The sequence below is a fragment of the Podarcis cretensis genome (genome assembly GCF_951804945.1).
Source record: "Podarcis cretensis genome assembly, chromosome: 9".
Classification (NCBI taxonomy): domain Eukaryota; kingdom Metazoa; phylum Chordata; class Lepidosauria; order Squamata; family Lacertidae; genus Podarcis; species Podarcis cretensis.
The window spans coordinates 76,254,726-76,280,526 of NC_137178.1; the positions used below are offsets into that span (position 1 = coordinate 76,254,726).

At 44.6% G+C, this 25,801-nt stretch overlaps 2 protein-coding genes across 7 annotated transcripts in view; one reads left to right on the top strand and one right to left on the bottom strand.

Moving 5' to 3' along the window:
- The window catches only part of RGS12 (regulator of G protein signaling 12), an 89,587-nt gene extending 67,964 nt beyond the window's left edge, over positions 1 to 21,623 (bottom strand). The window contains exons 1-2 of one of the 4 annotated variants that reach the window (XM_079991494.1): positions 21,356 to 21,620; positions 13,308 to 15,246 (exon numbers count right to left, since the gene is read on the bottom strand). In XM_079991494.1, the coding sequence (XP_079847620.1) occupies positions 13,308 to 15,152 (1,845 nt within the window). In that variant the 5' untranslated portion in view covers positions 15,153 to 15,246; positions 21,356 to 21,620. Of the gene's footprint in view, positions 1 to 13,307; positions 15,247 to 20,080; positions 20,181 to 21,355 lie in introns of those variants that run through there. The other 3 variants (XM_079991492.1, XM_079991493.1, XM_079991495.1) reach the window with 3 other exon arrangements.
- Positions 21,624 to 24,676: 3,053 nt separating this feature from the next.
- The window catches only part of DOK7 (docking protein 7), a 39,240-nt gene continuing 38,115 nt past the window's right edge, over positions 24,677 to 25,801 (top strand). For 2 of the 3 annotated variants that reach the window (XM_079991573.1, XM_079991572.1), the window contains exons 1-2: positions 24,677 to 25,288; positions 25,462 to 25,507. In XM_079991573.1, coding sequence (XP_079847699.1) covers positions 25,232 to 25,288; positions 25,462 to 25,507 — 103 coding nt within the window. In that variant the 5' untranslated portion in view covers positions 24,677 to 25,231. The remainder of the gene's footprint in view (positions 25,289 to 25,461; positions 25,508 to 25,801) is intronic. The other variant, XM_079991571.1, reaches the window with a different exon arrangement.

Sequence of the window (25,801 nt, forward strand, 5' to 3'; positions counted from 1 at the left end):
ATAAACTTTAGTAAGTTTACAAAAGTATGGAATTAATGAAGACATTCACACAGAACATTCATAGGGGAATCATAGCTGTAACATTACACTATATGCAACAGTTTCTTTCAAGCTTTTTTAGATGCCAACCTATCAATTATATCACTAAAATCAGTGAGTCGCAGTTTATCATTTTCTGTGCAGAGAATGCTTAGATCACACAACCAATCTTGGGCATAGCTGTCAACTTTCAGATTTGAAAATAAGGGATCAGCAGCCTCACCTGTCCCGGGGACAGCCTACGGGATATCTAACAATCCAGGATAGCAGCGGGAAGCAGCGGGAAATGGCGCTGGAATAAGGGAATTTCCCACAAAAAAAGGGAAGGTTGACAGCTATGATCTTGGGACATTGTTGACCATAGATCATGCTATATCCTTCTTAGTCTAGAAAATAATCTTTCATCAGTACAGTTTGTAATTGTTAAACACACAAACAATCTGAAAATTGTTTCCACATTTGGAAAACCTGTCCAAATTTTCTCCTGTAATATTATTTGATACATATATTGGTGGCTGAAACTTTCTTTTTCCACAGGGTAAGTTTGCACAGATGGAAGTGAAAGAGTTCATTGACTAGACTAAGGCCAACATCCTTTGGATACTCTTCCAGCAATGCCATTGTGAATCTGTTTCTTGGTTGCCTGCAGGTTCACAAAAATTAAAAATTACCAGCTAATGTAAGCATTTGACTATGCTTTCTAGTTAAGCATGTTAGCATAGAGGTCATATGATTTTTCAATTTTCCATGGGATGCCAATAATCAAATCCAGTAGAAGCTAAGGCTGTATTTGAGGTAGTTTGGTTACAGAAAAGTCTGTACACGAAACAGCAGACTTGCTTTTGTGGGTTCTGGAAAGACTCCCTCACAGAGGGCAGCATTCACTACCCGATGGAGCCCTTTGCCAAGCCAAGCCTGGCTCGCTTGCCAGGACGGGCAAGGATCAAGCAAACAGGTGGTTGGTTACACTCATCCAAGCAGCCTGACCACTTCTTCAGAGGTAACAAGCTGAAATCGGTCCCATACAACTTGACCAGACAGAGCATGGGCACTCACCCAGCCCAGCTCTGCTACCATGGTAGAGTCAACCTCTTTCTGAATTTGAGTGATTTTATCTGCAAAAAACTGCAAAATCATTGCAGGAGATCTCGACCTCACAGGACCTCAATGGAGAAAGTGGTTCTATTAAATTATGAACCTCTTGAATGAGTCTCCTGCGACTGTTTTCAGCTGATGCAATAGAGATGAACAGGCTTTATGGATTCCCTCTTCTGGAAGTGACATGCACCTAGACCATCCTTAGATGTGTCTGTACTTCAAGTTGCTCTGCCAGGTCATAGTATCAGCTGTGTTATCCCTTGGAGCTGTGGTAAGGTTTTGCTTGAGCCTTCATATTTTGGTCCCCATTGGCAGATGACATTATTTTTCAGCGGTTGTGCTGTTAGGCTAAACTTATTTAGTTTATGCTAGTTACTGATTAGTACTGAGAATCTTCTGTAAGCAGATGCCTTCTGTCTTGCTTTCACTTGGTTTAACTCCATATATTTGACATTGTGATTCAGGCATTGTACTGTTTCTTGTTGAGTTTTCCTCCTTTCTGATCAGCTCTGCCCAATGCTTCCTTTAGAATGGCAGCATGTTCTTTGGCAGCTGATGCGATTATCATGTCATCTGCTATGATGTGTACACTTAATAACACTCGTTTTTCTGCTAGAACACTTGCAGACTTTATTCCAAAAGGGAGTTTGTTGGAGGAGCATCTCCATGGGTAAATAAACATGTGGACTTCTGAAGGCTATTTGTCCACTGTCACTTAGCATCTTTCTCATCCAGTATCATGAATAGTTTATTTCTAGCTGATTTGGCCTTTTGTGGGGTAGGGGTAAAGATGAGGGAATCCTGAATTGCAAGCAACGGAAATGGTGCCCCTTAGCTTTGTTTTGCTATGACTATACAGTTATTTTTTTTACTCTCTGATTACCATGTCATTGACTTAGGTAGGGTTTGGGTTTCCACACTTTGATAACAACTCTATCAGCCTCCAGCCTTTAAAAAGTAGCCTTAAGATTTGGTAGCATTGCATATATTTTCCTATATCCTTGGATCTTTGGGGTCACAGATGGAACCAAGCAGATACACTGAGTGTTGGGAAATTATCAAAGCCCCTCAAAAATATCTAGATATAGTTTGGAAACATTATCTTTGCTGGAGGGTGCTTGTAATGCAACATCATAAACTCACCTGATGAGATTCAGAATGAAGTACACTGCCTAGCATTCGTGGATCCTCTTTCTCTGTGATGTAGAACGGGAGAACTTCTTAATTACACCCAGCTGTGCTGTAAGCTATTCCTGTACCCTTTCATTTAACTGTGGCATTTCCAAAAGCAGCCAGTATGTTCTCTGAATAAACACTTTGCCCTGTAGTTTCCTGGTCTTGTATTTGCTTTAGATCCACTGTCTGGCTACTGAAGACACTCTATACAACACCAACAGTCTTGTATCCTGCATCTCGCTCCCTTGACTTCTTTGGTTGTAGTTTTGCTGCCATTATTCCAACACATAAGTCATGCAGCCTGTTCCTCAGGTCAGGAGTTACATCTGTTTGCTTTAGGTTGAAAACTGGTGCCGGTTACTGCTAGGTAGATGTAAAGCCACTGCCTCACACTTTCTCCAGTGGCTGCCTGTAACCGTAGTTCAACTGGTGCCTTAAACTACTTAAATTTGTTACTGCAGTTAACAGGGACTACAGACTTCTTGCTTGGGCTGCTTTTGATTCAGTGAAGGAAACAGGCCTATAGGTCTGTCTAAAGAAAACCCACAAGTATGAATGCGGAAGGAGAGGAGCCGTCAGTTAGGAGTGCAGAGTTGCTGTTGGGCAAAAAGAAGAGTGTGCATGGATGTAGACAGAAAAGAGAGGGTGAGTTAGCAGAGAGAAGGATGAGCAAAGAGCTCTGATGGGTCAACAGGAAGAGATTTCACTGCAGTATGCAGACAGAAAAAGGGAATTAAGACAGAATGGAATAAAAACCATATATATATATATATATATGGGGGTGGGGTGGGGGGGTGTATGAATATGTATGAATGCACTCCAAGCAGTGCTAGAAAACTGCGGAGGTGGTTGATGCCAGCATGTCATTACCGAAGGGTAATTCCAAAAGGGTTCCTGCTTAGACTTTTTCTTCAAATGTCTGCTGTTTATTATTTAATGGTTAATTCCCCCTCTTAAATATTGTACTGATTAGTGCACCATTTTTATTGTTAGAATATTTCATACAATGCTTCCTTTTTTAAAAAAAAGTATTGCATTTTTTTGTTATTAAGTGCAATAGGCTTCCTGTTGGAAGGAAAAGCAAGATACAACCATTCACTGAAATAAGTTGGCATATATGCATATAAGCTCACATGGCATATATGCATTTAAGGGTTGGGTTTTTTTAATGAACAGCTGATGTTTGCTGAAATAAACCAAAGTCACTTGTGATGCAAGGACAATGTTAACAAATCTGCATAATACTATCAGTTTCTTCTTTTGCATAATTATAGTGTCTTCAATCTTCAAGAGCTCTGCTCACTTTGCTTTGGAGACTGTCCTTTTAGTAAAGAGAGAGGGGGGGGGGAGAGAAGCTTTTTATAAAGCAAAATTAGTAGCAGCTGGAATTCTGTTTAGCGCCATGCAATTTAATGTAACCTTTTTTAATTGTAGGATTTTGTTCTATTTTTAAATAACATCTAGAAAAACTGTTCTAATATTGGGTTGCTATGCATTAATTTCTGAGGGCAGAACTACATGTTCTAAGGAACATGTGGTGACGGCTGAAAATAGCAACTTATCTTCATCCTTCCTCACTCCTGCATAATGTCTAGCACAACTTACCCATGCCCTGACTAATCATGCTGTCCATTACCCCACCTCCACTGCGCATTACTGACTGCCCCTGACAGGGAGAGAAATGCTTCGCATAATAATGACTTCCAGACATAGGTTATATTGTTCTACACATTGCAGAGGCTGCTTTTTCAACAACAACATGTTTCTTATATAGTAGAGCTCTACCCTGGTTAGTCAAATTCTTCATCCAACCTCTGCTTAAAAACCTCCAAGGAAGGAGAGTCCATCACTTTCTGAGGAAGTCGTCCATTCCATTGTCAAACAGAACTTACCATCAGAAAGTTCTTCCTAATGTTTAGTCACAATTTCCTTCCATGTAACATGAAGCCATTGGTTTGAGTCCTACCATCCAGAGCAGGAGAAAACAAGCTTGCTCCATCTTCCATGGGACAGCCCTTCAGATATTTGAAGATGGCTATCATGCATTGTTGGTAAAGTTTTGTTTTACATTCTGTTTTACATTCTGTTTAGGCTCAGAGATTAACCTATACCAGCCTGACATTTGCTGTGATATCTTTACATGAGAGGAGGGGTTGTACATGTAAAGACTGACTTGACCTTACATGCTCCCAGCAAATTATCAAGTTTTATGTGACTAAAGGTGATGAAGTTAAAAGGACATTAAGTCAGTGTGGTGTAGTGGTTAAGAGCGGTGGACTCGTAATCTGGTGAACTGGGTTCGCTTCCCCGCTCCTCCACATACAGCTGCTGGGTGGCCTTGGGCTAGTCACACTTCTCTGAAGTCTTTCAGCCTCACTCACCTCACAGAGTGTTAGTTGTGGGGGAGGAAGGGAAAGGAGATTGTTAGCCGCTTTGAGACTCCTTAAGGGGAGTGAAAGGTGGGATAACAAGTCCAAACTCCTCCTCCTCCACATACTTAAGAGATCTACTTGGGAGGATAAATCTGTTTGATGTCTCAGAGCAGAGCTGTGTTCATGGGTGGCTCAGATCCTTGCTCTGAATGGAGGTCCAAAGGTCCTCTAGACCAGGGGTTGGCAAAGGTTTACCTCGCAGAGATCGTTCTGTGGGCCAGACGCGCAGACATGATTTCCGGTTTAGCGCAGCATGCGGGGACTCGCCGAGCGGGCAGCTCAGTTTGGAGGCAGCTCGTGGACTGTTTAAACAACCCCCGTGGGTTGCTTGTGGCCAATGGGCCGCAGGTTGCCGACCCCTGCTCTAGTCTAGACACAACAAGATTCAATTCCTGGAAATAAGCTAAAGAAGGAAGACAGTGAAGAGTATAGACCCTAGTCTTTTTACAGTTGTGGGAAGGAAGTTTGAAGTTGGGGGAGAGAATACACTTATATCACTTTTAATTTTGTCTCTGCTCTGATGCTAGAAATCTGTATCTCATTAAAACCTTTGATTTTTAATTTACGTAACTTTTTAAAGTTGCAAATTGCTTTTTGTGTGGTTTCTGCTAATCTCAAATATGTCAGCTTGCGGTACTTACTGGCTAAAGGGACCAAAAGGAAAGGAAAGAAGTCCATTCTTTGATGCAGCTGTTGTTAGCCCAGGAAGACTCCTAGGAGTTGATTCATTCCTCAAGTAATAGTAAAGGTAAAGGGACCTCTGATCATTAGGTCCAGTCATGGCCAACTTTGGGGCTGTGGCGCTCATCTCACTTTATTGGCCAAGGGGGCCGTTGTACAGCTTCCAGGTCATGTGGCCAGCATGACTAAGCCATTCTGGCGAACCAGAGCAGTGCATGGAAACGCCATTTACCTTCCCGCCGAGCGGTACCTATTTATCTACTTGCACTTTGACGTGCCTTTGGACTGCTAAGTTGGCAGGAGCAGGGACCGAGCAATGGGAGCTCACCCCGTCACGGGGATTCGAACCACCGACCTTCTGATCAGCAAGTCCTAGGCTCTGTGGTTTAACCCACAGCGCCTAAAATATGTCAGCTTGGGGTACTTACTGGCCAAAGGGACCAAAAGGAAAGGAAAGAAGTACATTCTTTGATGCAGCTGTTGCTAGCCCAGGAAGACTCCTAGGAGTTGATTCATTCCCCAAGTAATACTGCAGTTAAAAATCTAGGGGAGAGACTTAGAGTAAAACGACAAGAGACACCATTCACACAATTAGCAATTGAGTGATTTTCGAAAAACTAAATAGCAGGCACAAGTCTAGGTCTGGGCTCTGGTGCTGTGCATGTTTTTTGTCTTGTGGGGTGAGAACTCCCATTTGCATAAAATTGGAAGTTTTCCACTGCCAACATTAGGTGTGTGGGTCCTAATATGCTACAGCGGGGTGGAGGGGAATATGTGAAATTCCCGTGCCTCACCCACCAGGGTCCCAGTTTAGATTCAGCCCCCCTGTGCCTCCTATTTACCTTTAAAAACCATTCACTCAATTGATAATTGCATGAATGGTATCTTGTTTAATCTGGCCCTGAGAAACATTGAAGACTGTATGATTATAAGAGAAAGGAGAAGTATTCTTAAGAGAAAAGGCAGTAAGAAACTTAGGGCATAAGCAGAGAGAAGAAGAAATTCTAGTTATGGTGTTATAAGAATTTAAGGTCTCAAATACAGTATATAAATTAAATGTACAAGGCAAACACATACATAAATATATAAACCATATAACTGAAACAGTACAGGAAGACAGTCTTGAAACCATTTTGACTCTCCCAAACTGACCAAATGTTTCTCTGCAAGGGGGGAGGAAATGAACCCCCCCATTGTCTATGTGCTCACAAATCCTGCCTTAAGGGCACATTTAAGGTGTGAATAGGGTGAGTCTGTGACCTGGCTCAGGAACTAAGTATTTATCATTACAAAAGAATGGCCAGGCTGCAGGGTGATCCAATCAGTGACCATTAACAGGTTTTCTGCCAGACAGGAATTTGCTGGAGACACCACCTCTTTCTGTGATGTATGTATGATGTATTGGGGTGATGGTCTTGAGTTTGAGGGTGGGCAATTTCAAAAGTCTACATAAGGGCTGGCACATCCTGGTTGTGGGCCCTCCTGCGTGTGGGGGGAGCACCCTGTTGCAACAGTTTTAATAAAGATCAGGCTTACTAGCTGCTTTGCTTCTCAATATTCTCTGGCTGGCCTCTGTTATTTTCTCCTACCGATAGGGAACCCACTCTAAGGGCTCTTGGATACCCCATAAGGGAAAAAGGGCAGATTTTGTTTACAACAATGGATAACTAGTAAACTGAGATTTTAATATGCCTGGAATTTCCTTTAATAGGATATGAACAGCCCAGTTTAGTACAGTATTCAACAGATAAGGTGTATAAACATTGATTTCTAAACATTTCCTAAAGAATGTTGATCTCCAATCCTCAAAAGTAACCTGAAAAGAATATGGAAGGATAAAAGTGGAACATGGGGAGGAGGGGAAATCAGAAAAAATGATGTCGTTAACATGTATTGCAGAAAACAGCTGGAGCAAGCAAATCATTTTTTAAAAGACAAGCATTTATAAAATGAACCTTTCCTCCAAAACAATCCTTTCCCCCAAAAGTATATTCAGCCTCCAAAACTCAACTATGCCTCACTTCCAAATAAGATAAAATACAGTAGTCCTACAACGGAGGCCCCATGAGGCACAACCATCTTGAAATAAAACACGAAAAATATTTGTAAATGAACATGCAACAGTATTATATATTGAGGCGAGGAACTGCAGGCCTGGCCCAGAGGCTAAAAGTGTCCTCCTATCTAGAATTTGCCCCGAGTGACACGTCTCAACAGTTCTGTGCTTCCTCAAGTGTTTTAACATGGCTGGAATGTGCTCTTGAACTGTGATAATGCCTCTTGTTTGCAGAATAAAGAGGGGTGTGTGTGTGTGCATGCATGCATGCGCGCATGCGCATGGACGTGCATCTAGAAACTGCTGACTTTTGCATGACTGGTTTGTAGTCTACTGTACAACGATAAGAGTCATATCTGCTGCCCTGCCCACTTTTGGCTCTGGCTTTATGCCTATCCATGTTTGTCTCTGAACTTACCCATCACTAACATGCAGCCCAAAGAAGACAACCTGCAGGTTCTGGCTGCAAAAGCTTCCCCACTCTACTTTCTATGAATATACAGTGGTACCTCAGGTTAAGTACTTAATTCGTTCTGGAGGTCCGTACTTAACCTGAAGCACCACTTTAGCTAATGGGACCTCCCGCTGCTGCCGGAGCACGATTTCTGTTCTTATCCTGAAGCAAAGTTCTTAATCCGAGGTACTATTTCTGGGTTAGCGGAGTCTGTAACCTGAAGCGTCTGTAACCTGAAGGGCATGTAACCTGAGGTACCACTGTATATAAATACACCCTCTCCTTGGGAATTCTGTATCAATGAAAATAATATACTAAAAAATCTGCTAAATATTACTTCCTTTTCTGCTTTTCAAAGGACTGCACTACAGGTGTCTCCCCACTCGCATGTGAGCTCCTGCTGACACGTGTGTTTTCAGTGCTGAAAGGGGGAGGGGGAGGAATGGAGGAATTCACACTTGTGCAGATCCCAGTGACACATGCAGTGTGCGGGAACGGAATCCCTGTGTAAGTGGGGATTCCCCTGTACTTCATATGCTCTGGGTGAGTGTTCCGCAAGACATTATTCTCTCCCCAGTGCTACTTAATATCTATATGAAGCCATTTTGAATGATCATTCGGAGTTTTGGAGGAAGATGTCACCAATACACTGATGATACACAGTTTTACTTCTCCATAACATCTGAATCAGGAGAGGCTGTGAAAGCTTTGGGTCAGTGTCTGAATGCAGTGATGGAAATAAAATATTTCACATGGAAGCAGTGAGAGACTAATGGTGGGTGAACAGAAAGGAGACACATTGTTTTAGCTGAATCATCCTTCCCTTCATAGTCTAGGACCCAGGGAAGCTGGGCTGCATGACAGGTACCATAAGACAGCTAGCCAGGTACATTTATTGAGGGACATATGCAGGGCATACTCCCAACATATGTGTAATAAGGTGAATGATTTTCGTGCAGAGTGTGCAGGTGTACATGGTCCTTAACAGCCACTGTCAAATTGTCTATAGAGGTAAGACATAACAATAATTTGTCCTAATTCATAGGACTGGTCCCTCCACTCCTACTAATGCACGAGGCAGAAGGAACCTCCTGCCCGATGGTGTACACACTCAGATAGTCAACAGGATGCAAGCTGTGTTAAATCAAGAGAACAGTGCTGCATTCCTCAGTACGTATGTTTATGGAGACAGACACTGACAAAGTTAGACTAGGTACAAAGATTGTGTAAAAGTTCACTCATGGAGTTCACCTGAAGGTGAACTAAATAAGGGAGATGCTCTAGAGAAGGAGGAGGGTGCAACCAACTGTTCTGTGAATAACCATGTTCTGTATGAATATTGCTTCACCATGGGATGTAGAGGCAATACAATGTGAGGGACACCTCTGGGACCGGTAGTAACCTTAGTGAGCAAAGAACCCTTAGAGTTCTCTGTGCTCAAAAAAGGTGGTCAGCAACTGAAAGCTGGTCTATACTCCCTGTTGGGTAATGTACAGAGTGCCTCCAGTTGGTGGCAAGCGGCAGTAGTGCCAACAAAAGAGATAAAGTCCCCACACTGTGTGCCTTGTGCACAGATTCCCCAATCTCCTGTAGATTCAAAGGGATGGTAAAGGGTGGTATACAAATTTAATTAATAATAAATAAAACAATAATTCTTCCGTGAGAGGTCCGGAGGGTGGCAACACAAGAACGGGGCCTTTTCTGCAGTGGCTCCCCATTTGCGGAATGCTCTCCACAGGGAGGCTTGCCTGGTGCTTTCATTACATGTCTTTAGGTACCTGGCAAAAAATGATTCTTGATTACCAGGCTTGGGCTGATTAACATTCTATGGCCTTTTAAATATGTTTGTGGGAGGGACGTTATTGGTATATTTTTCTTTTATTATGTATTTCATATTCTCATTTTGTATTTTTATGCTTTGAACTGCCCTGTGATCTTTGGATGAAATATAATAAATAATAAAATAGCAGTACCAATAATAAGAGGAATGTGATCCTCGGATGAAGGGCAGTATAGAAACAACAACAACAACAACAACAACAACAAAAATAAATATAATATACCCAAATTGTCTTTGTGAAGGTACTCTAGCCCAGAACTGGAGCTGCATAGTAAGGACATCTGGAGCAGTAACAAATCTATACAGCATGTGCTTGGTGCTAGGACTCGAGTTAGGAACTGAGATTATTGGCACAGAGAAACAATATGTACCCAGACAATATGCTGTCTGAACTGTAAGTTCATCTGAGACATATGTTGTATTCAACACAGGGTGCCAAAGTTGCCGGTGCAGAGAGCACAGAGTGTGGGACACTGGAGTTTTGGTGGAACTGCCTGTGCAATGAGAACCAGGCATTCCATATTTGGCTCCTCTTACTAGGGCAGTTTATGCTAGGGCATTTTGCTAATTCCTTAAGTTTTCTAATACTTGTAAGACACTTGATGCAACCATACCTAGGACTGTTCCTATAAGTATTGGCCTTTAGAGCTTTCCAAGTCTATAAAGTGTGGTATAAGTATTCTAAACAAATAATACATGCCAGGGGCAGTTGGGTATACAGACAATTGTGGGGCCTTTAGGGTATGGAGGATACTGGAAGAGTAACCCTATAAAGTTCCTCATTTAATAGTGGGAGTCCTGTTTCTCTGGACCTGCTCTTGGCAACACTTGTCTTTTAAATATTTGTTCTTTATCTTTTTCAAGCAGCTGCAGTTAGAACATACTGGATCCTTCTGTATTAGAAAGCTTCTGGTTCATTCTGGATTCAACAGTTTTGGCAGATGACATAATTTTTGGGATCTGGCTGTTCAGGAGAAGGCTGTCTCTATGAAACTACAGTTCTCTAAGATGGAACAGGAGAGCGGAACATCTATTTTGTCTGGCCTTAACTGCTGTCCACGGCTTCTGTGCAATTGCAGCAAGATATAGGCATGAAGACCTCAGGACAATATTCCAGCACCTCTTTTCAGGAATGCTGGTGCAGTGCCTTTGATGTGAAACCAGTTCTGAATCATAATTGTTTTTAGCAATATTGACCTCCCTGCAGGCTTATGATTGGAGCAAAATACATGCCTAAATTCTTGGACACTTATTACCATATCATTCAAATTTTTGCTGTATTGAAGCTAAATTTTCATAGAATCATAGGCTTGGAAGGGACCACAAGGGTCATCTAGTCCAACTCTCTGCAATGCAAGAATCTTTTGCCCAACGTGGGGCTTGAACCCACAACCCTGGAATTAAGCATCTCATGCTCTACCAACTGATCTATCCTGGCCCTTTCCAATTTTGAATGTTATTTGGGGTGGGGGTGGGGGTGGGGAGGACAAATACCACCAAAGATCGCAGGCAATTTTAAAGAATGGTGTGTGTGTGTGTTTTAACTTTAAGTAAGAAGCAAGGACTTAAAAAAAGAAAAAAGATTTACTGCTGCTTCATTCAGTTGGCAGTTTCTGGCAGCCAGCTTTGATCCCCTTCCAAGATGTCCTTGGGAAGGGCATTATATCATAATGTAGTATCCTTTCCAGGGCATTCTGTCCAATATTTTTTAAAATGCAAGAAAAACTATGAGCCATCTCATATTTAAAGGCAAGACTCCTCCCCGCAAAATCTTAAAATTTGCCTGCTGCCATGAAAGTTGAAGAATATCCTGCCCCTAATTTTGAAGGAGACGAATAGTCCCATGAAAGGGGGATATCTGGCACTCCTTTAATTCAAATGGTTAGCAGGTTGCAATTTCAGGCATTTAGGAATGTTAACACTGTGAGACGTTTTATTTTAGTGGGTAATAGGCCAGCAGTAAATCTTGCTGACACAATGGGTTCAAGGCCAGGTGTTCTTTTGTTTTGTTTTTCATTTGTGTTAGTTGGCAGTACAGGTCCCTTCCCTGTCCCTATGTCAAATTTGACTGTTTATTTTTCTAATTGTGGGCTGGTCTGACTCTCTTTACGATGCACCTCAGTACTTAATATTTTATTAGAGGTTTAAGCATATGAGCCTAATGCCCCCAAACAAATTATTTTGTGGGGCTACAGGAACTTTGTGGGGCAAGTCATTCTGGGAGCTCTTCCTGGATCACAGTATGGAATATGCTCAATTAACAAGACAGACGGGCACAAAGTAAGAAGCATGTTGTGGGATTGCCTGCTTCCTGTCCTCTTTCATTACTTGAAGGCCTTCCCACTTTCTCAAAATCTTTTGGTTCGCTCAGGTGCAAATGACTTGGGGATGAGAACTGGCACATCCCATTGCCAACAGATTAAAGCATATCTAGACTGAGATGGCTGGTTGACTGCTATGTTGAAAAGGGTGGTTCTGAGATGTGCCAAGGACTCAAAGTGCATTGCCAGAGCCAGGGAAAAGGTTAATAGGACCTGAGGTGGAACCTGGTAGTAGTGGATGCTACATATTCCCCACCACAGCAGCATTCCTGGAATGATCGTGAATATCTTTCAGATGACAGTTATGGCACAGGATTAGAGAGGGGAACACTGCTGAGCATCCTTTCCTCAGACCCGTCTCTCGGTGCTATTCCGCTTGGGAGAATAGGGACAGAAAATCTCTTGTGGAATCGCCACATCACCTACCCAAAGCTTAGAAGGCTGAAAAATGAGGCCTTTATAAAGCCTCTCAGATCACACTTTGAACAGGTTAGCTGCAACGACTGAAAACCATATGGGCTCATAGGCCCTGAGCTGGGGTGGCGTATGCATACTTCTAACCTTGCCCCAATCACTCAATAGCCTTTACAATGCCATTTTTCAGTCTGTACTGAAAACTCCCAAGTTTACCCTGCTGCACATTCTTTAATGGTTTAATAAAGTTGCTGCCCATACATTCTTTCAATGTATTTTGTGCAGTCTTGTCATTCTGCATCTGTGTGCAACACCTGGAGTTGATTTAACTGTTATGAAAAGATCAGCTCCATTGTGGCTGTACCAGCCCAAGTTCTTTTGCAAGCATATTTTACAGAGGTTTTCTAGTTTCATCTCACAAGAGGTTTGCACGTTACATGGTTTAATTATACATATAAACCCCAAAACTTTGACCATTTGATATAGTGCGGGCAAATACAGTACTACAAAGAAATTAAAGAACAGACTTATTATGTCTAATTTTCCATGGGTGACACTAAAAATTCTTTGCTGCTCATAAATCACATTCCAATCCTCCACCCTACAGATGCAGTGCAATATTATTATTCAACATTCCTATTATCTGTAAGTACAATTTCTTTTGCATGGTACTGATAATAATTACAGACAAGGGGGAAAGAACAGAAGACAGCAGCTCCTTTATTATATTCCCCCCATTCTCTAACAGCACTGCTTTCAAAGCATTTTCTAACAAGTGTTACATGAACATTCTTACCTTTTTATCTTCTTTGGCCTTTCTGACATTGTGTTGAGAGTCAAATGTGTTTTGTATATGAAACCCTTTTTTAGTCAATTCATTATTTTGAGACATTAGATGAGGCTGCCCAAAGCTGCCATTAACTCTGTATCTGTCAGCAGGAATTTTACTCATGGGAGGAGGAAGAGTACCACAGTTGACACTTGACCAACCGTCCGTAGAATCTGTGTATGACTCTTGGTCACTTACACATCCATGTTGCCAATCTTTTAATACATGAACCGGCAACCATCTTTGATTGGAAATGTTCACAGAATTTTTCTTGCATGATGTAACTGAGCTTTGGGGAGGAACTAGTGGAACTTCAGTGCGAGCTGAAGGAGCTAAGAATTTACTTACATTTTGAGATTTATCATTCTGAAACATTGCTTCTAATGCAGAGTTTCCTTCTTGTTCATGACCAAATGCCCAATGGGAAATAGCCTGACTTCTACCTACTGCACTGTCTTGTGCACTATTAAGAGCATGTTTACTTGAGTTAGCACCTAGCTCAACTACCAAAACTCTATTACTTTTCTCTTCTTGGTTAAAATTTCCAATACCACTATCACTATTACTGCTCATACTGTTATTCTGTTGCCCATCTGCATCTCCATCAAGAAAGGCCCTTGCCCGAACTCCCTCAATCAATTCTCCCATATCCCTGTACAAAACGGAGACAAACTGAAGAACTGGGAGAGATGACACTGGAAATTCTAGGCAGCCATTAGTGTCTGGATCTGCTGTGCATTCCAATCCAAAACGTCGTGCAATGCCCTGGTGAATTTTATGGTGAAAAAGCTCTGGATCCACCATAAACACATGGCATGAGGTCCTCAAAACTGCTTCATCTTCCTGAGCCAAACTTCCATCATCAATGGTTTGCATGGTAACTAACCCAAAGAATCTTCTGTCATCAGGGCATACAGCACTAAATGCCAGCTTCTCTGCAGGATATTCTGCAATCACACCAGATTTATTACTGCAGAGTTGAATAGAGTCATGCATAATCTTCATTATAACCAAAGAATGGATTTTTTGTTCTGCTCGAAGACGTCGCATACATCCACGAATAGCCTGCAAACTATCATATTCCAGATTTGAACTTGAAGATGGAAGTTCAATTGATCCTAGGTAGCCTACAACCATTGCTACATTTAAAATACTTGCATCTAATCCAAAATATTCCTGGTTTTCCACTCCAATTCTAAAAACGGAATCATCATTCAAGGCTTTGGGCAGTTCCTCATTACAGGGAATATCTGGGTTGTTATTTTCAGGTCCTATTTCTAATTTAACAGGAGCAGTTTCATGGACCAGCATTTGCTTTCTGGTCGTCGTCTGCAGATTACCAGCAGAAATGTTAGGATTTTCAAAGATCATGTTGAAAATTCCACCAGATTGCATTTCTTCTACAACCTTCTCTGCTCTGTTTATACCCAATCCTTTGGAATCGGGCTTTGGCTTCAGCCACCCCTTCCCATCACAAAACCCAACTTCTTCATCGCTTGAGCCAGAGTCTGCGTGGCCAACCCCTTCAGCAATGACCATGTGCAAAACCCCAGAGCATTTGCCTATTAGCTTCACCACATCTTCATGGGATGCCTTTTTCACATTGATTTCATTTATAGCAAATATTTTGTCTCCTGCTTTAAGTCCCACATAATCAGCAGGACTACCTTTTAAAACGCAACTAAGAACACAGGGAGCCTGACCAGAAAGGGTAAATCCATATCCAGCTCTTCCTCTAGCAACTTCAACACTTCTTATGCTGGGACCATGCATACGCATCCGACGTTTCACTTTCTCTCCTGGTCTGTACATGCTGGTATTTCTTGGAAAAGAAAGTCTGTGCAATGCAGTGTTAATGTTTCCTGGGATGCAGGCAAGGAATTTTCATGTCTTTATCCAGTGAAGCCTATAGAGGGAAAAATACTGTTTAAATATATCTGCTATTCCTACTTTTGTTGCTGTTGTTGTTCAGATACGTGGTAGTAACGTAAGGAGGCTGACCTAGGTACAAACTCTCCTAAGCAAAAGAAGCACCCAGCACAAACTCTACTATTTATTAGTGACACATCTACTACTTCCCCAAGTACCTAACATCTGCCAAGTTCACTCTCAGCAAGAAGCCCATGAAACGGCTGGCTTTCTTCTGTTCATTTTGTTCCACAGTGTTAATTGTGACAGTTCCTAAAAGACCAGATCCTTTTATTCTGATATTCACTTTTGTAAAGGCAGATACAAAGAACTTAAAGCACGAAATATAAAACAATCCTTCCAAGAAATTGCATTGAGCCTCACTACTGAAAGCCTTAACTTTAAAAGTCACATTTTTCTAGTACTGTATAGTGCTGGCTTGTTAGCACACAGCAGAGCTTACAGGACCAGAAATACTGTACTGCAGACTCAGATTTCACACCTTTTCACACTTCCTAATTCATCCATTTGCTGACATTTTTATTGTGATCATGGATCTGTTGTTCAAAGCCTCAAAATTCTAATCATCTTGTCCCCCATTTTATTCTATAACAGTGGCTGCAATCTTTCATTCTTGGAAAGAAGTTCCATTTGGCTCAATGGAACTGCATGTCAAGCAAGCATGGAGCAATTTAGTTACATTCAAACTAACATTATGGAGGACACTTCTACTCTTTCCATGTGTACTACTTGGTTAAAGAGATGTTGGTGAAACCACGCTTGGGATGGGACAGGAGTCCCTCCCCTTTCTTTTCTCTGTCTCAGATTAAATCCAGAGCCGGAAAGCAATACCTGAAGTCTCCTGGGTTCAGTGTGGGTTCCTTGCAGCTCACACAGAGCTCTGTCCTCCAACTGAAGGTTATAGCCAGGGACTTAGGGGAATTAGCCAGGAGTCTGCTGCCTGAAACAGCTGCCTTACACCACCTAAAGGTAGGACCAGCTTTGACAGCTTGGTTCCTGCTTGGGTGAAATAACCCTTCTGGCACACCTCTTCCCCCTAGCAACTTACATGACCAATCCCCCTGCTTCTCCGCAGCCTGGGACCTCAGTATCTAATGGCTCACCCCTTCCCATGGGTACCTCTCTGGGCGCTGTTATCATCAGCAGAGGGCTTCTCTGCATACTCCCTCAAACTGAGATAAGGCAGTTAAAAGAGAGAGGGCCTTCTCAGCACTGGTTCCTTGCTTGTACAATGCTCTCCCCAGAGAGGCTCACCTACATCCTATTTTAATAATATTTTAGTGCCAGGCAAATTCATTTCTATTATCACAAGCCTTCTAATCTGACCCTTTTAATCCCTCTAATATCCAATAGTAATTTTATGCAATGTTTGTTTGCTGCTGGATTCTCTGGGTTTTTTTTTTTTTTATTAGGATGGTTTTAAAGCTGTTGTTTAGAAATGTATTTTGGAATTTATGCTTTGTTGATTTGTTTGTTTTATACTATGCTGTATGTCACTCAAACTACATTAGTTAAGCATGAAAAAATGGAACATGTTGGCTTGACTGTAATATGCTGCCCACAGTGACTTCTTCACATTGCTCAATGGTGGAAGTTGATCCATATCTACAACATCCTTTTTCAAAATGTGGCCAGAGAACTGCACACCATATTCTAAACATGGGTACACCAAAGATTGAAACAGTGACATTGTGGTACTTTCCTAACACCAACTTTTATTTTATTAGTGGAGCTATTTTAGGGGGGAAAGCCCTCCCAATGTGGCTAATATGAAAATGTAAATCCTTAACATCAAATAAAATGCCATAACTTAAAATAGAAGTTAGAAAAATCTAAGTCCAATCAAGCAACCCCTAAAAACAATTAAATTATTTAAAACACAATTAAAAACCGAGACTTCCGGGTTAGCGCCATCGGCAATGGCGGAATTCCTCTGATCCAGAGGAACCCACTCCGCTAAAATCGGGTCTTGCCGCCGCGGCAAAGGCGGAGACCCTCCAAAAACCCCAGGCGGAGGAAGCCTGGGAACGTGGGATTCGGCTCACACCAGGAGCGCCCCCCCTACTCACACGGAAACCCCTTTTCGGGGGCTCCGAAGTGACGCGGGGTGAGTGGCGCGGTGTCTCGAATTGATTGCTATTTTCGCGGAGTGAAGCCGCACAGCCGTTGCCGGAGAGCGCTGACTTCTTTTTGTGGACATTCGGATTTCAAACAACAACCCGTGAGTAGTACGGAAATTGGATCTTTAAAAAATATTTTTAAATTCGGTACGATCGGGGAAGGTCCAAACAGGAAGTCCGCCTCCCCTTTCTGTAAATAATTTAAAGCAAAGAACCTGTCAACTAAGGTCGTGGAGAGTTTTTTCCCCCTTTTTTCTTAAAGGATTTTAATTCTATGGATTGATACAATAAGAAATTTTATTTGGAAGCAGGGGAGCCTGCAGGAAAAGAACTAAATTTGGGAATTGATGTGCCACCCCCCCCCGGACCCGGGAGTGGTCCGTGAGAGCCCGTTGATGAACTATAGAACAATTTGACAGCTGTCAAGCTAGCTGTCAAGATGCAAAAAGAGGACTTTGTTTCTGTTGCCTACATTTGCTACAAGCTTGCTTTTGAAAAGAAGGAAGGACTGTTACAATTTAACTGGACTTTTGGATCTGTGCTGAATGGAGTAAAAAGAAACCTAAATTCCCCTAGAGGGAGCTTTGGAATATTGCAGAGAATGGCTGTTGGAAAGAAAATCCAGTTTGAATTGAATAGGACATTCTTTCTCTTGGGAAAATTGCAAGGTTAAATTGGTGTTTTGACTACAAATGTTACAACTTTGGACACAAGAGTGAGTGCTATCATTGAACTTGATAAGAACTCGGCACAGGAATTTTATTCAACCGAACAAACGGGAATTTGAGAAGGAGAATTATGTTGTCTTTGAAGAGAAGAAAGGGGGAGCCGTAACCCTGCAGGTGCGAAAGGAGAGCGGTAATTTGAGGTCTGACATGATGGCAACAAGGGGAAATAATTTTTTGAAGACTCTGAAGATGGAAGCTTGGCCTGAATTGGAAAGTGAAAGATGGAGAGATCTCCTTACGTGGAGACCAGATGACCCTAGGATTATAAACTTGATTCAGTTGGAAGTTGGAGTTTTGGGGACATTTGGATTTGAAGGGAGAATGAAACAAGATTTGGAATACCCCATAGGCCTTACTTTTAAGCACGGAGGTTTGGCTGGAAGGAATGTGGATGCTGCTGGGTTGGAGCTTCCCCGAGATTTGGTTTTCAATATTAAGGATTATCAAAAAAACTGGCAGAGGGGACATGAGAGAAACTTAAGAGCCTCAGATGTAAGATCGCCGGGCTAATGGCTTTTTGAGTTGATGGAGTTATGGTGGGGACTGAAATGGGGAAGGGGGTATGGGTGGTATGGAAATGGGAAACTCAATGGGTATACAATATAATTTGCTTTTTTTGTTTTTTGTTTTTTATGAGAGTTGGGAAATTCGTGAAAGGGAATCTTTTTCGACCTTAGAGAAATGTCTTAAGAATAAGTATTGATATATAGGTTTCGATGAGAGTTAAGATTGCATAAAGTAAAAGTGGTTTTTAAAATAAATTATTTAAATGAAAATAAGGTTGGAAGGATTTGCAGAAATAACGATTTGAACTAGAATACAAAAATGGGAGGTGCGAGGAAGTCAAGGAAATAAGTTAAGGAAGAAAGTTTTGTAAAGGTTTAATTTGTTTTTCTTTGCTTTTTTCTAAGTGAGAGTATTTTCTTTTTTGATGTTGTGTTTTTTTTGTATTTTGTATTTTTCTTTTCTTCTTTTTGTAATTCTTAAACTTTGAATAAATATTATTTAAAAAAATAAATAAAACACAATTAAAAACCCAAGAGTTATAATCCAACATCAGATCCCGTAATTAACTAAAAATAATGAGATACTATTTCATGGTATCACAGAATCACAGAATTGTAGAGTCGGAGGGGACCCTGAGGATAATCTAATCCAACCCCCTACAATACAGGAATATGCAGCTGTCCCATACAGGGATCAAACTTGTAACACTGGCAATATCAGCACCACGCTCCAACAGAAATATCAGGGGTTTTTTAAGTGTTTGCACTTATGTAGCCAAAACATTACCGCAATAGTATCAACAAGCTAGAGTTAGTCCTAAGGTCTGCAACAGACTGGAAAAGGGAGCATGGAGGAAGAGACATATAAGATGTAAAGAAAACTATCTGGTTCACACTAAGAATATATTCTTAATGCCCTCAGGACAGAAGTGAGATATCAGAAATGTTAATTTCGCTGCGATGGGGCACATTGTGAAGGGCCTGCCAGCCTGTCTATTTAACAGGTCTTACAGGTATATCAGTGAGAAGGGTTGCAAATACCGATCTCAAGGCCCAAGCAGGTTCGTGTGGGTGCAGGTGGTCCTTGAAATCACTTTACTTCAAGCAATTTACTGTACAACTTTAGAAGTTAGTAGCAGCACCCAGAAGCATACAGGCAACCAACTGGTACAATACTGGTGTACCATGTTCTGACCACCTGACGAGTCTCTAGATAGTTGCATCCTGTGTTAGTTGAAATTTCAAAACTGCCTAAAGGCAGACCCATATGCAGTGCATTTTGAGTCCTCCAACTTCATTACAGGAGACATATGACTGGTATCCTTCTTCGAAAGCATGTCTTGCCATTTAAAAATGTACCTCCTATCATTAGCCAATATCCCCTTTCCATTTTCACACCCTTTAGGCGAAGCGAACTTTGTTATCCCAGCAAGCTCTCATTGGCATAGGATCCGCACCTGTCCATTCCACCTAGTTCAGAGTGGGATCCTTTCAAAGCTCTTCAAACTCTTCTTGGGATTTCATTGTGCTCTGAATAATCTGCCACCACCTGCAAACTCATTACTGGTAGGCAGTGGCGTAGCGTGGGGGGTGCAGGGGGGTCTGGCCACACCGGGTGCAACATCTGGGGGTTAGGGTTAGGGGGCGCAAATCCACGGGTTAGGGGGCGCAAATCCATGGGTTAGGGGGCGCAAATCCATGGGTTAAAGGTAAAGGTAAAGGTACCCCTGCCCGTACGGGCCAGTCTTGACAGACTCTGAGGTTGTGCGCCCATCTCACTTAAGAGGCCGGGGGCCAGCGCTGTCCGGAGACACTTCCGGGTCACGTGGCCAGCGTGACATTGCTGCTCTGGCCAGAGCCAGAGCCAGAGCCAGAGCCGCACACGGAAACGCCGTTTACCTTCCCGCTGGTAAGCGGTCCCTATTTATCTACTTGCACCCGGAGGTGCTTTCGAACTGCTAGGTTGGCAGGCGCTGGGACCGAGCAGCGGGAGCGCACCCCGCCGCAGGGATTCGAACCGCCGACCTTTCGATCGGCAAGCCCTAGGTGCTGAGGCTTTAACCCACAGCGCCACCTGCGTCCCAGAATCCATGGGTTAGGGGGTGCAAATTACTTGCCTTGCCCCAGGTGCTGACAACCCACGCTACGCCACTGCTGGTAGGTAACTTGTGAGCTGCTGCTTCGGAAGCTCTTTCTGGCTGAAGAGCGGGATAAAAAGTGTTTTAAACGAACAGGCAGGAATAAACTTGGGCCGCCTTGCATGCACAAGCAGCGGAGCTCCCATTCCAAGATCCTACGAGGAGGATCCACTCGCTGCACACACTTGCCTCTATTGTGGCAACCGCCCCTCCTGCCTCGGAAGCACAAGGCAGCCGAGAGCCCAGCAAAAGTCGCACCTGGGACGCGGCTTCGGGGCCAGAGCCGCGCCCCCCGCAGGCACTACCTGGCGCCCCCCCCCCCCGGTCGCAGCCCCAGACAAAGCCCCCGCCGAAGAGGGCCGACAGCAAGCGGAGGGGAAAGGGCCCGCCGGACCCAGAACTTGTTGCTCTCGGCGGAGCCCGTCCAGGCTCCACACAGAGAACTAGCGCCTTAACTTCGACAACAACTCGCTCGGCGCCCCCCCCCCCACCCCGCCCATTGTTCACCCGCCGCCCTCCAGGAATCCCAGCGCCGGGAGGGGGGGGTCGGAGCTGCTGGGGGGGCAAAGGGGGGTCTCTCTCTTTTCCTCTCACCTCTCTCGCCCCCTCGCCGAGGGGCCGGGAGACCACCCAAGCAGGCCTCCCTCAGAGGAGCCAGCTCTCGCCCCGACTCCGTTGCCAGGGTGATGCCCGCCGGGCCCGCCTTGACTACGGCCCCGTCGGCCACTGGCCGAGGCGGGCTGTCAATCACGGGGCCCGACGAGCTGGCCCGACGAGCTGGCGTGGCGGGAGGCGGCAGTTTTCGAGAGACTACAACTCCCACCATGCCCCTCCCCGCCCGCCGCTCGGAGGCCCCGACGCGTGAGGCCTGGTGGGAAGTTCAGTCCTTGGCCCGAGTTTTGAGAGGAAAGGCGGAAAAACGCGCTTGCCTCGCGCACTCCACCCCCCCGCCCACAAAGCTCCTAAATAAAATGAGCCCCTTTCGACGCACGTGTTTCGAAAATAATGACAGGAATCGCCACATCGCACACATTTATTCTCAAACTGAGGGCTAATTTTGTCGTTGCGTTTTGGTTTTGAAAGACTGCACAAAACTATAGCTGAACAAAACGTATCTGAAGAAGTGTGCATGCACACGAAAGCTCATACCAATAACTAACTTAGTTGGTCTTTAAGGTGCTACTGGAAGGAATTTTTTTATTTTGTTTTGACTATGGCAGACCAACACGGCTACCTATCTACTCCGAAGGGTGGTGCAAAGCTAACAACTTGCTCATAAATACAAGGAAGAGAAAGGAGCTTGTGGTGGACTTCAGGAGACAGAAGAGCAATGTCCAGCCACTTTTGATTGATGGGGTCTGTGTGGAGAGGGTAACAACGTTCAGATTTTTGGGTATTGAATTACAAGAGGATCTGTCCTGGAGTGTCAACACAAGGGGGCTTGTGAAGAAGGCGCAGCAGAGACTGTACTTTTTGAGAATCCTAAGGAAAAACCATCTTCCACAGAAACTGCTGCTTGCCTTCTATCACTGTGCCATTGAGAGCGTGCTCACTTATGGCTTATGTGTGTGGTACGGAAGCTGTACTACCCAGGACAGGATGATAATAATAATAATAATAATAATAATAATAATAATAATAATAATAATAATAATAAATTTTATTTATATCCCGCCCTCCCCAGCCGAAGCCGGGCTCAGGGCGGCTAACAACACTAAAACAGTATGACATTATAAAACATTATAAAAATGAATTAAAATCAAAATTGATGGCAACCATAAACTAAAGTTTTGTAAAGATTGCCAGAGGAGGGGGTCAGGCTGCGCCCTGACCAAATGCCAGGTGGAACAGCTCTGTCTTGCAGGCCCTGCGGAAAGATGTCAAGTCCTGCAGGGCCCTTGTCTCTTGTGACAGAGCGTTCCACCAGGTTGGAGCCGCAGCCGAAAAAGCCCTGGCTCTAGTTGAGGGGTTGTGCAGAGTTGTGAAGGCAGCAGAGAGCATTGTTGGCTGCCCACTCTCCACCTTAGAGCAGATTTATGCCACAAGGTGCCATAGGAAGGCACTGGACATAGTAAAAGATCCACCACATCCTGGTCACTGTCTCTTCGAGCTCCTGCCGTCGGGACGGAGATACAGGACAATGAAGACAAGAACGAGCCGTCTCAAGAACAGCTTCTTCTCCAGAGCGATCTCCGCCCTGAATGGGAAACCTGGACTTTGAAAGTCATCTAATCTTCCTTGCTGTATTATACTGTATTGTTTTAATTAGTGTTTTTATAGTTGTTTTGATTTTGTGTGGAGTGCCCTACCTGGGTGGATGGAGCAGCCAAGTAATTTTCATTGTCCCCGAGAGGGGGCAATGACAATAAAGATTCTTATTCTTATTCTTAAGAGTCAGCAGGTTAGGCCAAGGCTCCAATCTCCTCCAGCATCCTCGTCTCGCAGTGGCCGGGCAGAGGCCCGTGGGAAGCCCATAAGCAGACACGGGGTGCAACCACCACAGTCTCCTGCGTCTCCCAGAAACCGGCATTCAAAGGCACCAAGGGCAGTGAAGGCAGAACCACTGTGGCTAATAGCCCAACAGCCTTGTCCTCCCTGGATTTGTCTGATCCTCTCTTAAAGCCATTCAAGTTGGTGGCCATTGCTTCGTCTCATGAGAGCAAATGCTAGTTTTACGAGCCATTGATCAGCCTTAACAACAGCCCACTTCATTGAATGACCCCAAGTTCTAGTACCATGCAACAGGAAATATTTCTCTGTCCACTTTCTCCATAACAGGAAACTACCCACTTGTGCACAATTGGCATGCATGCGACCCCTGACGCACCACAAGTGGGACGGGGCAGGCTTACATGCGTCCTGATGTGCACGGTGCCTCAGAACCATAGCTGTCAACGTTTCCCTTTTTTTAAAGGGAAATTCCCTTATTCCGAATAGGATTCCTCTTAAGAAAAGGGAAAAGTTGACAGCTATGCTCAGAACTCAACCCCTGCGTAAAAGGGGCCTGTAAAGAATCGTGCACGCTTCTTACCTTTTATCTAAATTAAAAAGCTACAAATGTTGCAACCTTTCTTCTAAGGGCAGTTGCACCATCCCCTTGGTCATCTTGGGAGTTTTCCCCACTCTACAATATTATTTTTGAGGTAAAACAGTATGGTCACACCATAGAGTTCAGCATTTATGACAGTCGATTTTATTTTCAATCCCATTCCTAAAGATTCCTAGCATGGAATTTGCTTTTTTCACATTTGCCACATCCTGGGCCAACATCTTCAAGCTATCAACGCTTTGGAGTACAAGCCTGGGCAGCGTGTCTGGAGGTCCTGGGCAACAAGACCTCCCTCTTCACCTCGCTGATGTGGTCCAAAGGAAAGCAAGAGCAATACGTTTGGAACTAGTTTGGCTGAAGGAATTGCCGGAAGGAGCCTAGGGACTCCACTCCAGATCTGTGTAGGATTTACTCCCAAAGATGTCCCACAAGCCAGCAGGTACAGATTTTTCCTCACGGTTTACTCCCAAAGCCTTTCCTACTAATTAGTGTAGCTGCAAGGCATCAGGGGTTTAGGATCAAAGGCTTCCTTCTCTTAAAGCTACTCACTACAATCTCAGTATCTTATTAATGGTCAGTCACTATCAGTTCTATTCAGCACATATGTACCTGGTACCTCAGGTTACAGATGCTTCAGGTTACAGACTCCGCTAACCCAGAAATCGTACCTTGGGTTAAGAACTTTGCTTCAGGATGAGAACAGAAATTGTGCTTTGGCGGCGCGGCAGCAGCAGGAGGAGGCTCCATTAGCTAAAGTGGTGCTTCAGGTTAAGAACAGTTTCAGGATAAGAACAGACCTCCGGAATGAATTAAGTTCTTAAGCCGAGGTACCACTTTATGTGCATTTAGGGTTTTTGGGGGGGAGGGTTCCCCTCAGTGCATCACTTTACACTTGCTTATGTTGAACTGTGTTTTCCATTTTACTGCCCGTTCAATTTGGAGAAATCCTTTGGGGCTTCTACTTGTTTTCGGTATTGTAGACCTGATAGCTTCACTGCTCGCCTGTAACTTTTGATCCTTTATGAACCATGAGATCAAGCCAGAGAGAAGGCGAGGCAGCAAGCAGGGTGCTCCTTGCAAGGGCGAGTCCCCCGGGGGAGGCGAGCCCCTTGGGGGGCAGGTTTCCCAGGGGCAGTCGATCGCGACGTCGATCTTTCTTCCCCCCTCCCCCTATTCCTGATCCCTTCTTCGCTGGCGGGGAGGAGGAGGTGGCGCCCGTTTGGGGCTCGACCCAGGTGCCCCCACGCCACCAGCCCTGCCGCCCCGTCGGGCTCTCCGGCCGCCTCCCTCCGGCGCGCTCCCCTTTCTTCTCTCGGCTCGCTCGCCTCCGCCCCGCCTGCTCCCACTCGCAGCTATTTTGAAAGTGACCCCCGCAGCAGCTCAGCCCAGCCGGCAGCAGCTGTCGGAAATCATGACTGAAGATGACGGATTCCGCGGTGGTGGTGGAGGGCCCGCTCAAGTGGAGAGACGGCAAAAAGGTGTCCGGCGCCAAGCTCCCCCGGCCCGCCGCGGCCTGCGTTTTCTCCCTGGGGGCTGGGGGGGTCGGGCGGGGGGGGGGCTGCCTGCCGGAGGGGCTGGGCGCGGGAGAGGGGCGAGGGAAGGCGCGCCGCTCCCCGCCACCAACGCCTTGTCTCTCTTTCTGTCTCCGCAGTGGAAGAGCCGATGGGCGGTGCTGCGCAAACCTTCGCCGGTGGCGGGTGAGTCTGGGATCGGGGGTGGGAGACGGGACAAAGGGGCTTTTCGCTCTTTCCTTTTCCCCCTTGGCAATGAGACGCGCGAGAGGGTTCCGCGGGAGAGCGAGGGGACGCCGTGCGCCTTTGGAGAGGCCGTGCGCCGTGCGCCTTTGGAGAGGCCGTGCGCCTTTGGAGAGGCCGTGCGCCTTTGGAGAGGGGCGCCCGGGGAAGAAGGGAAGGAGGCGAGGGCGAGCGCTCTCTCCCCGGCGCCTCTCGCCCCCCTCGCTGCCCTTGTCCGTCTCGCGGCTCTTCCTTTCC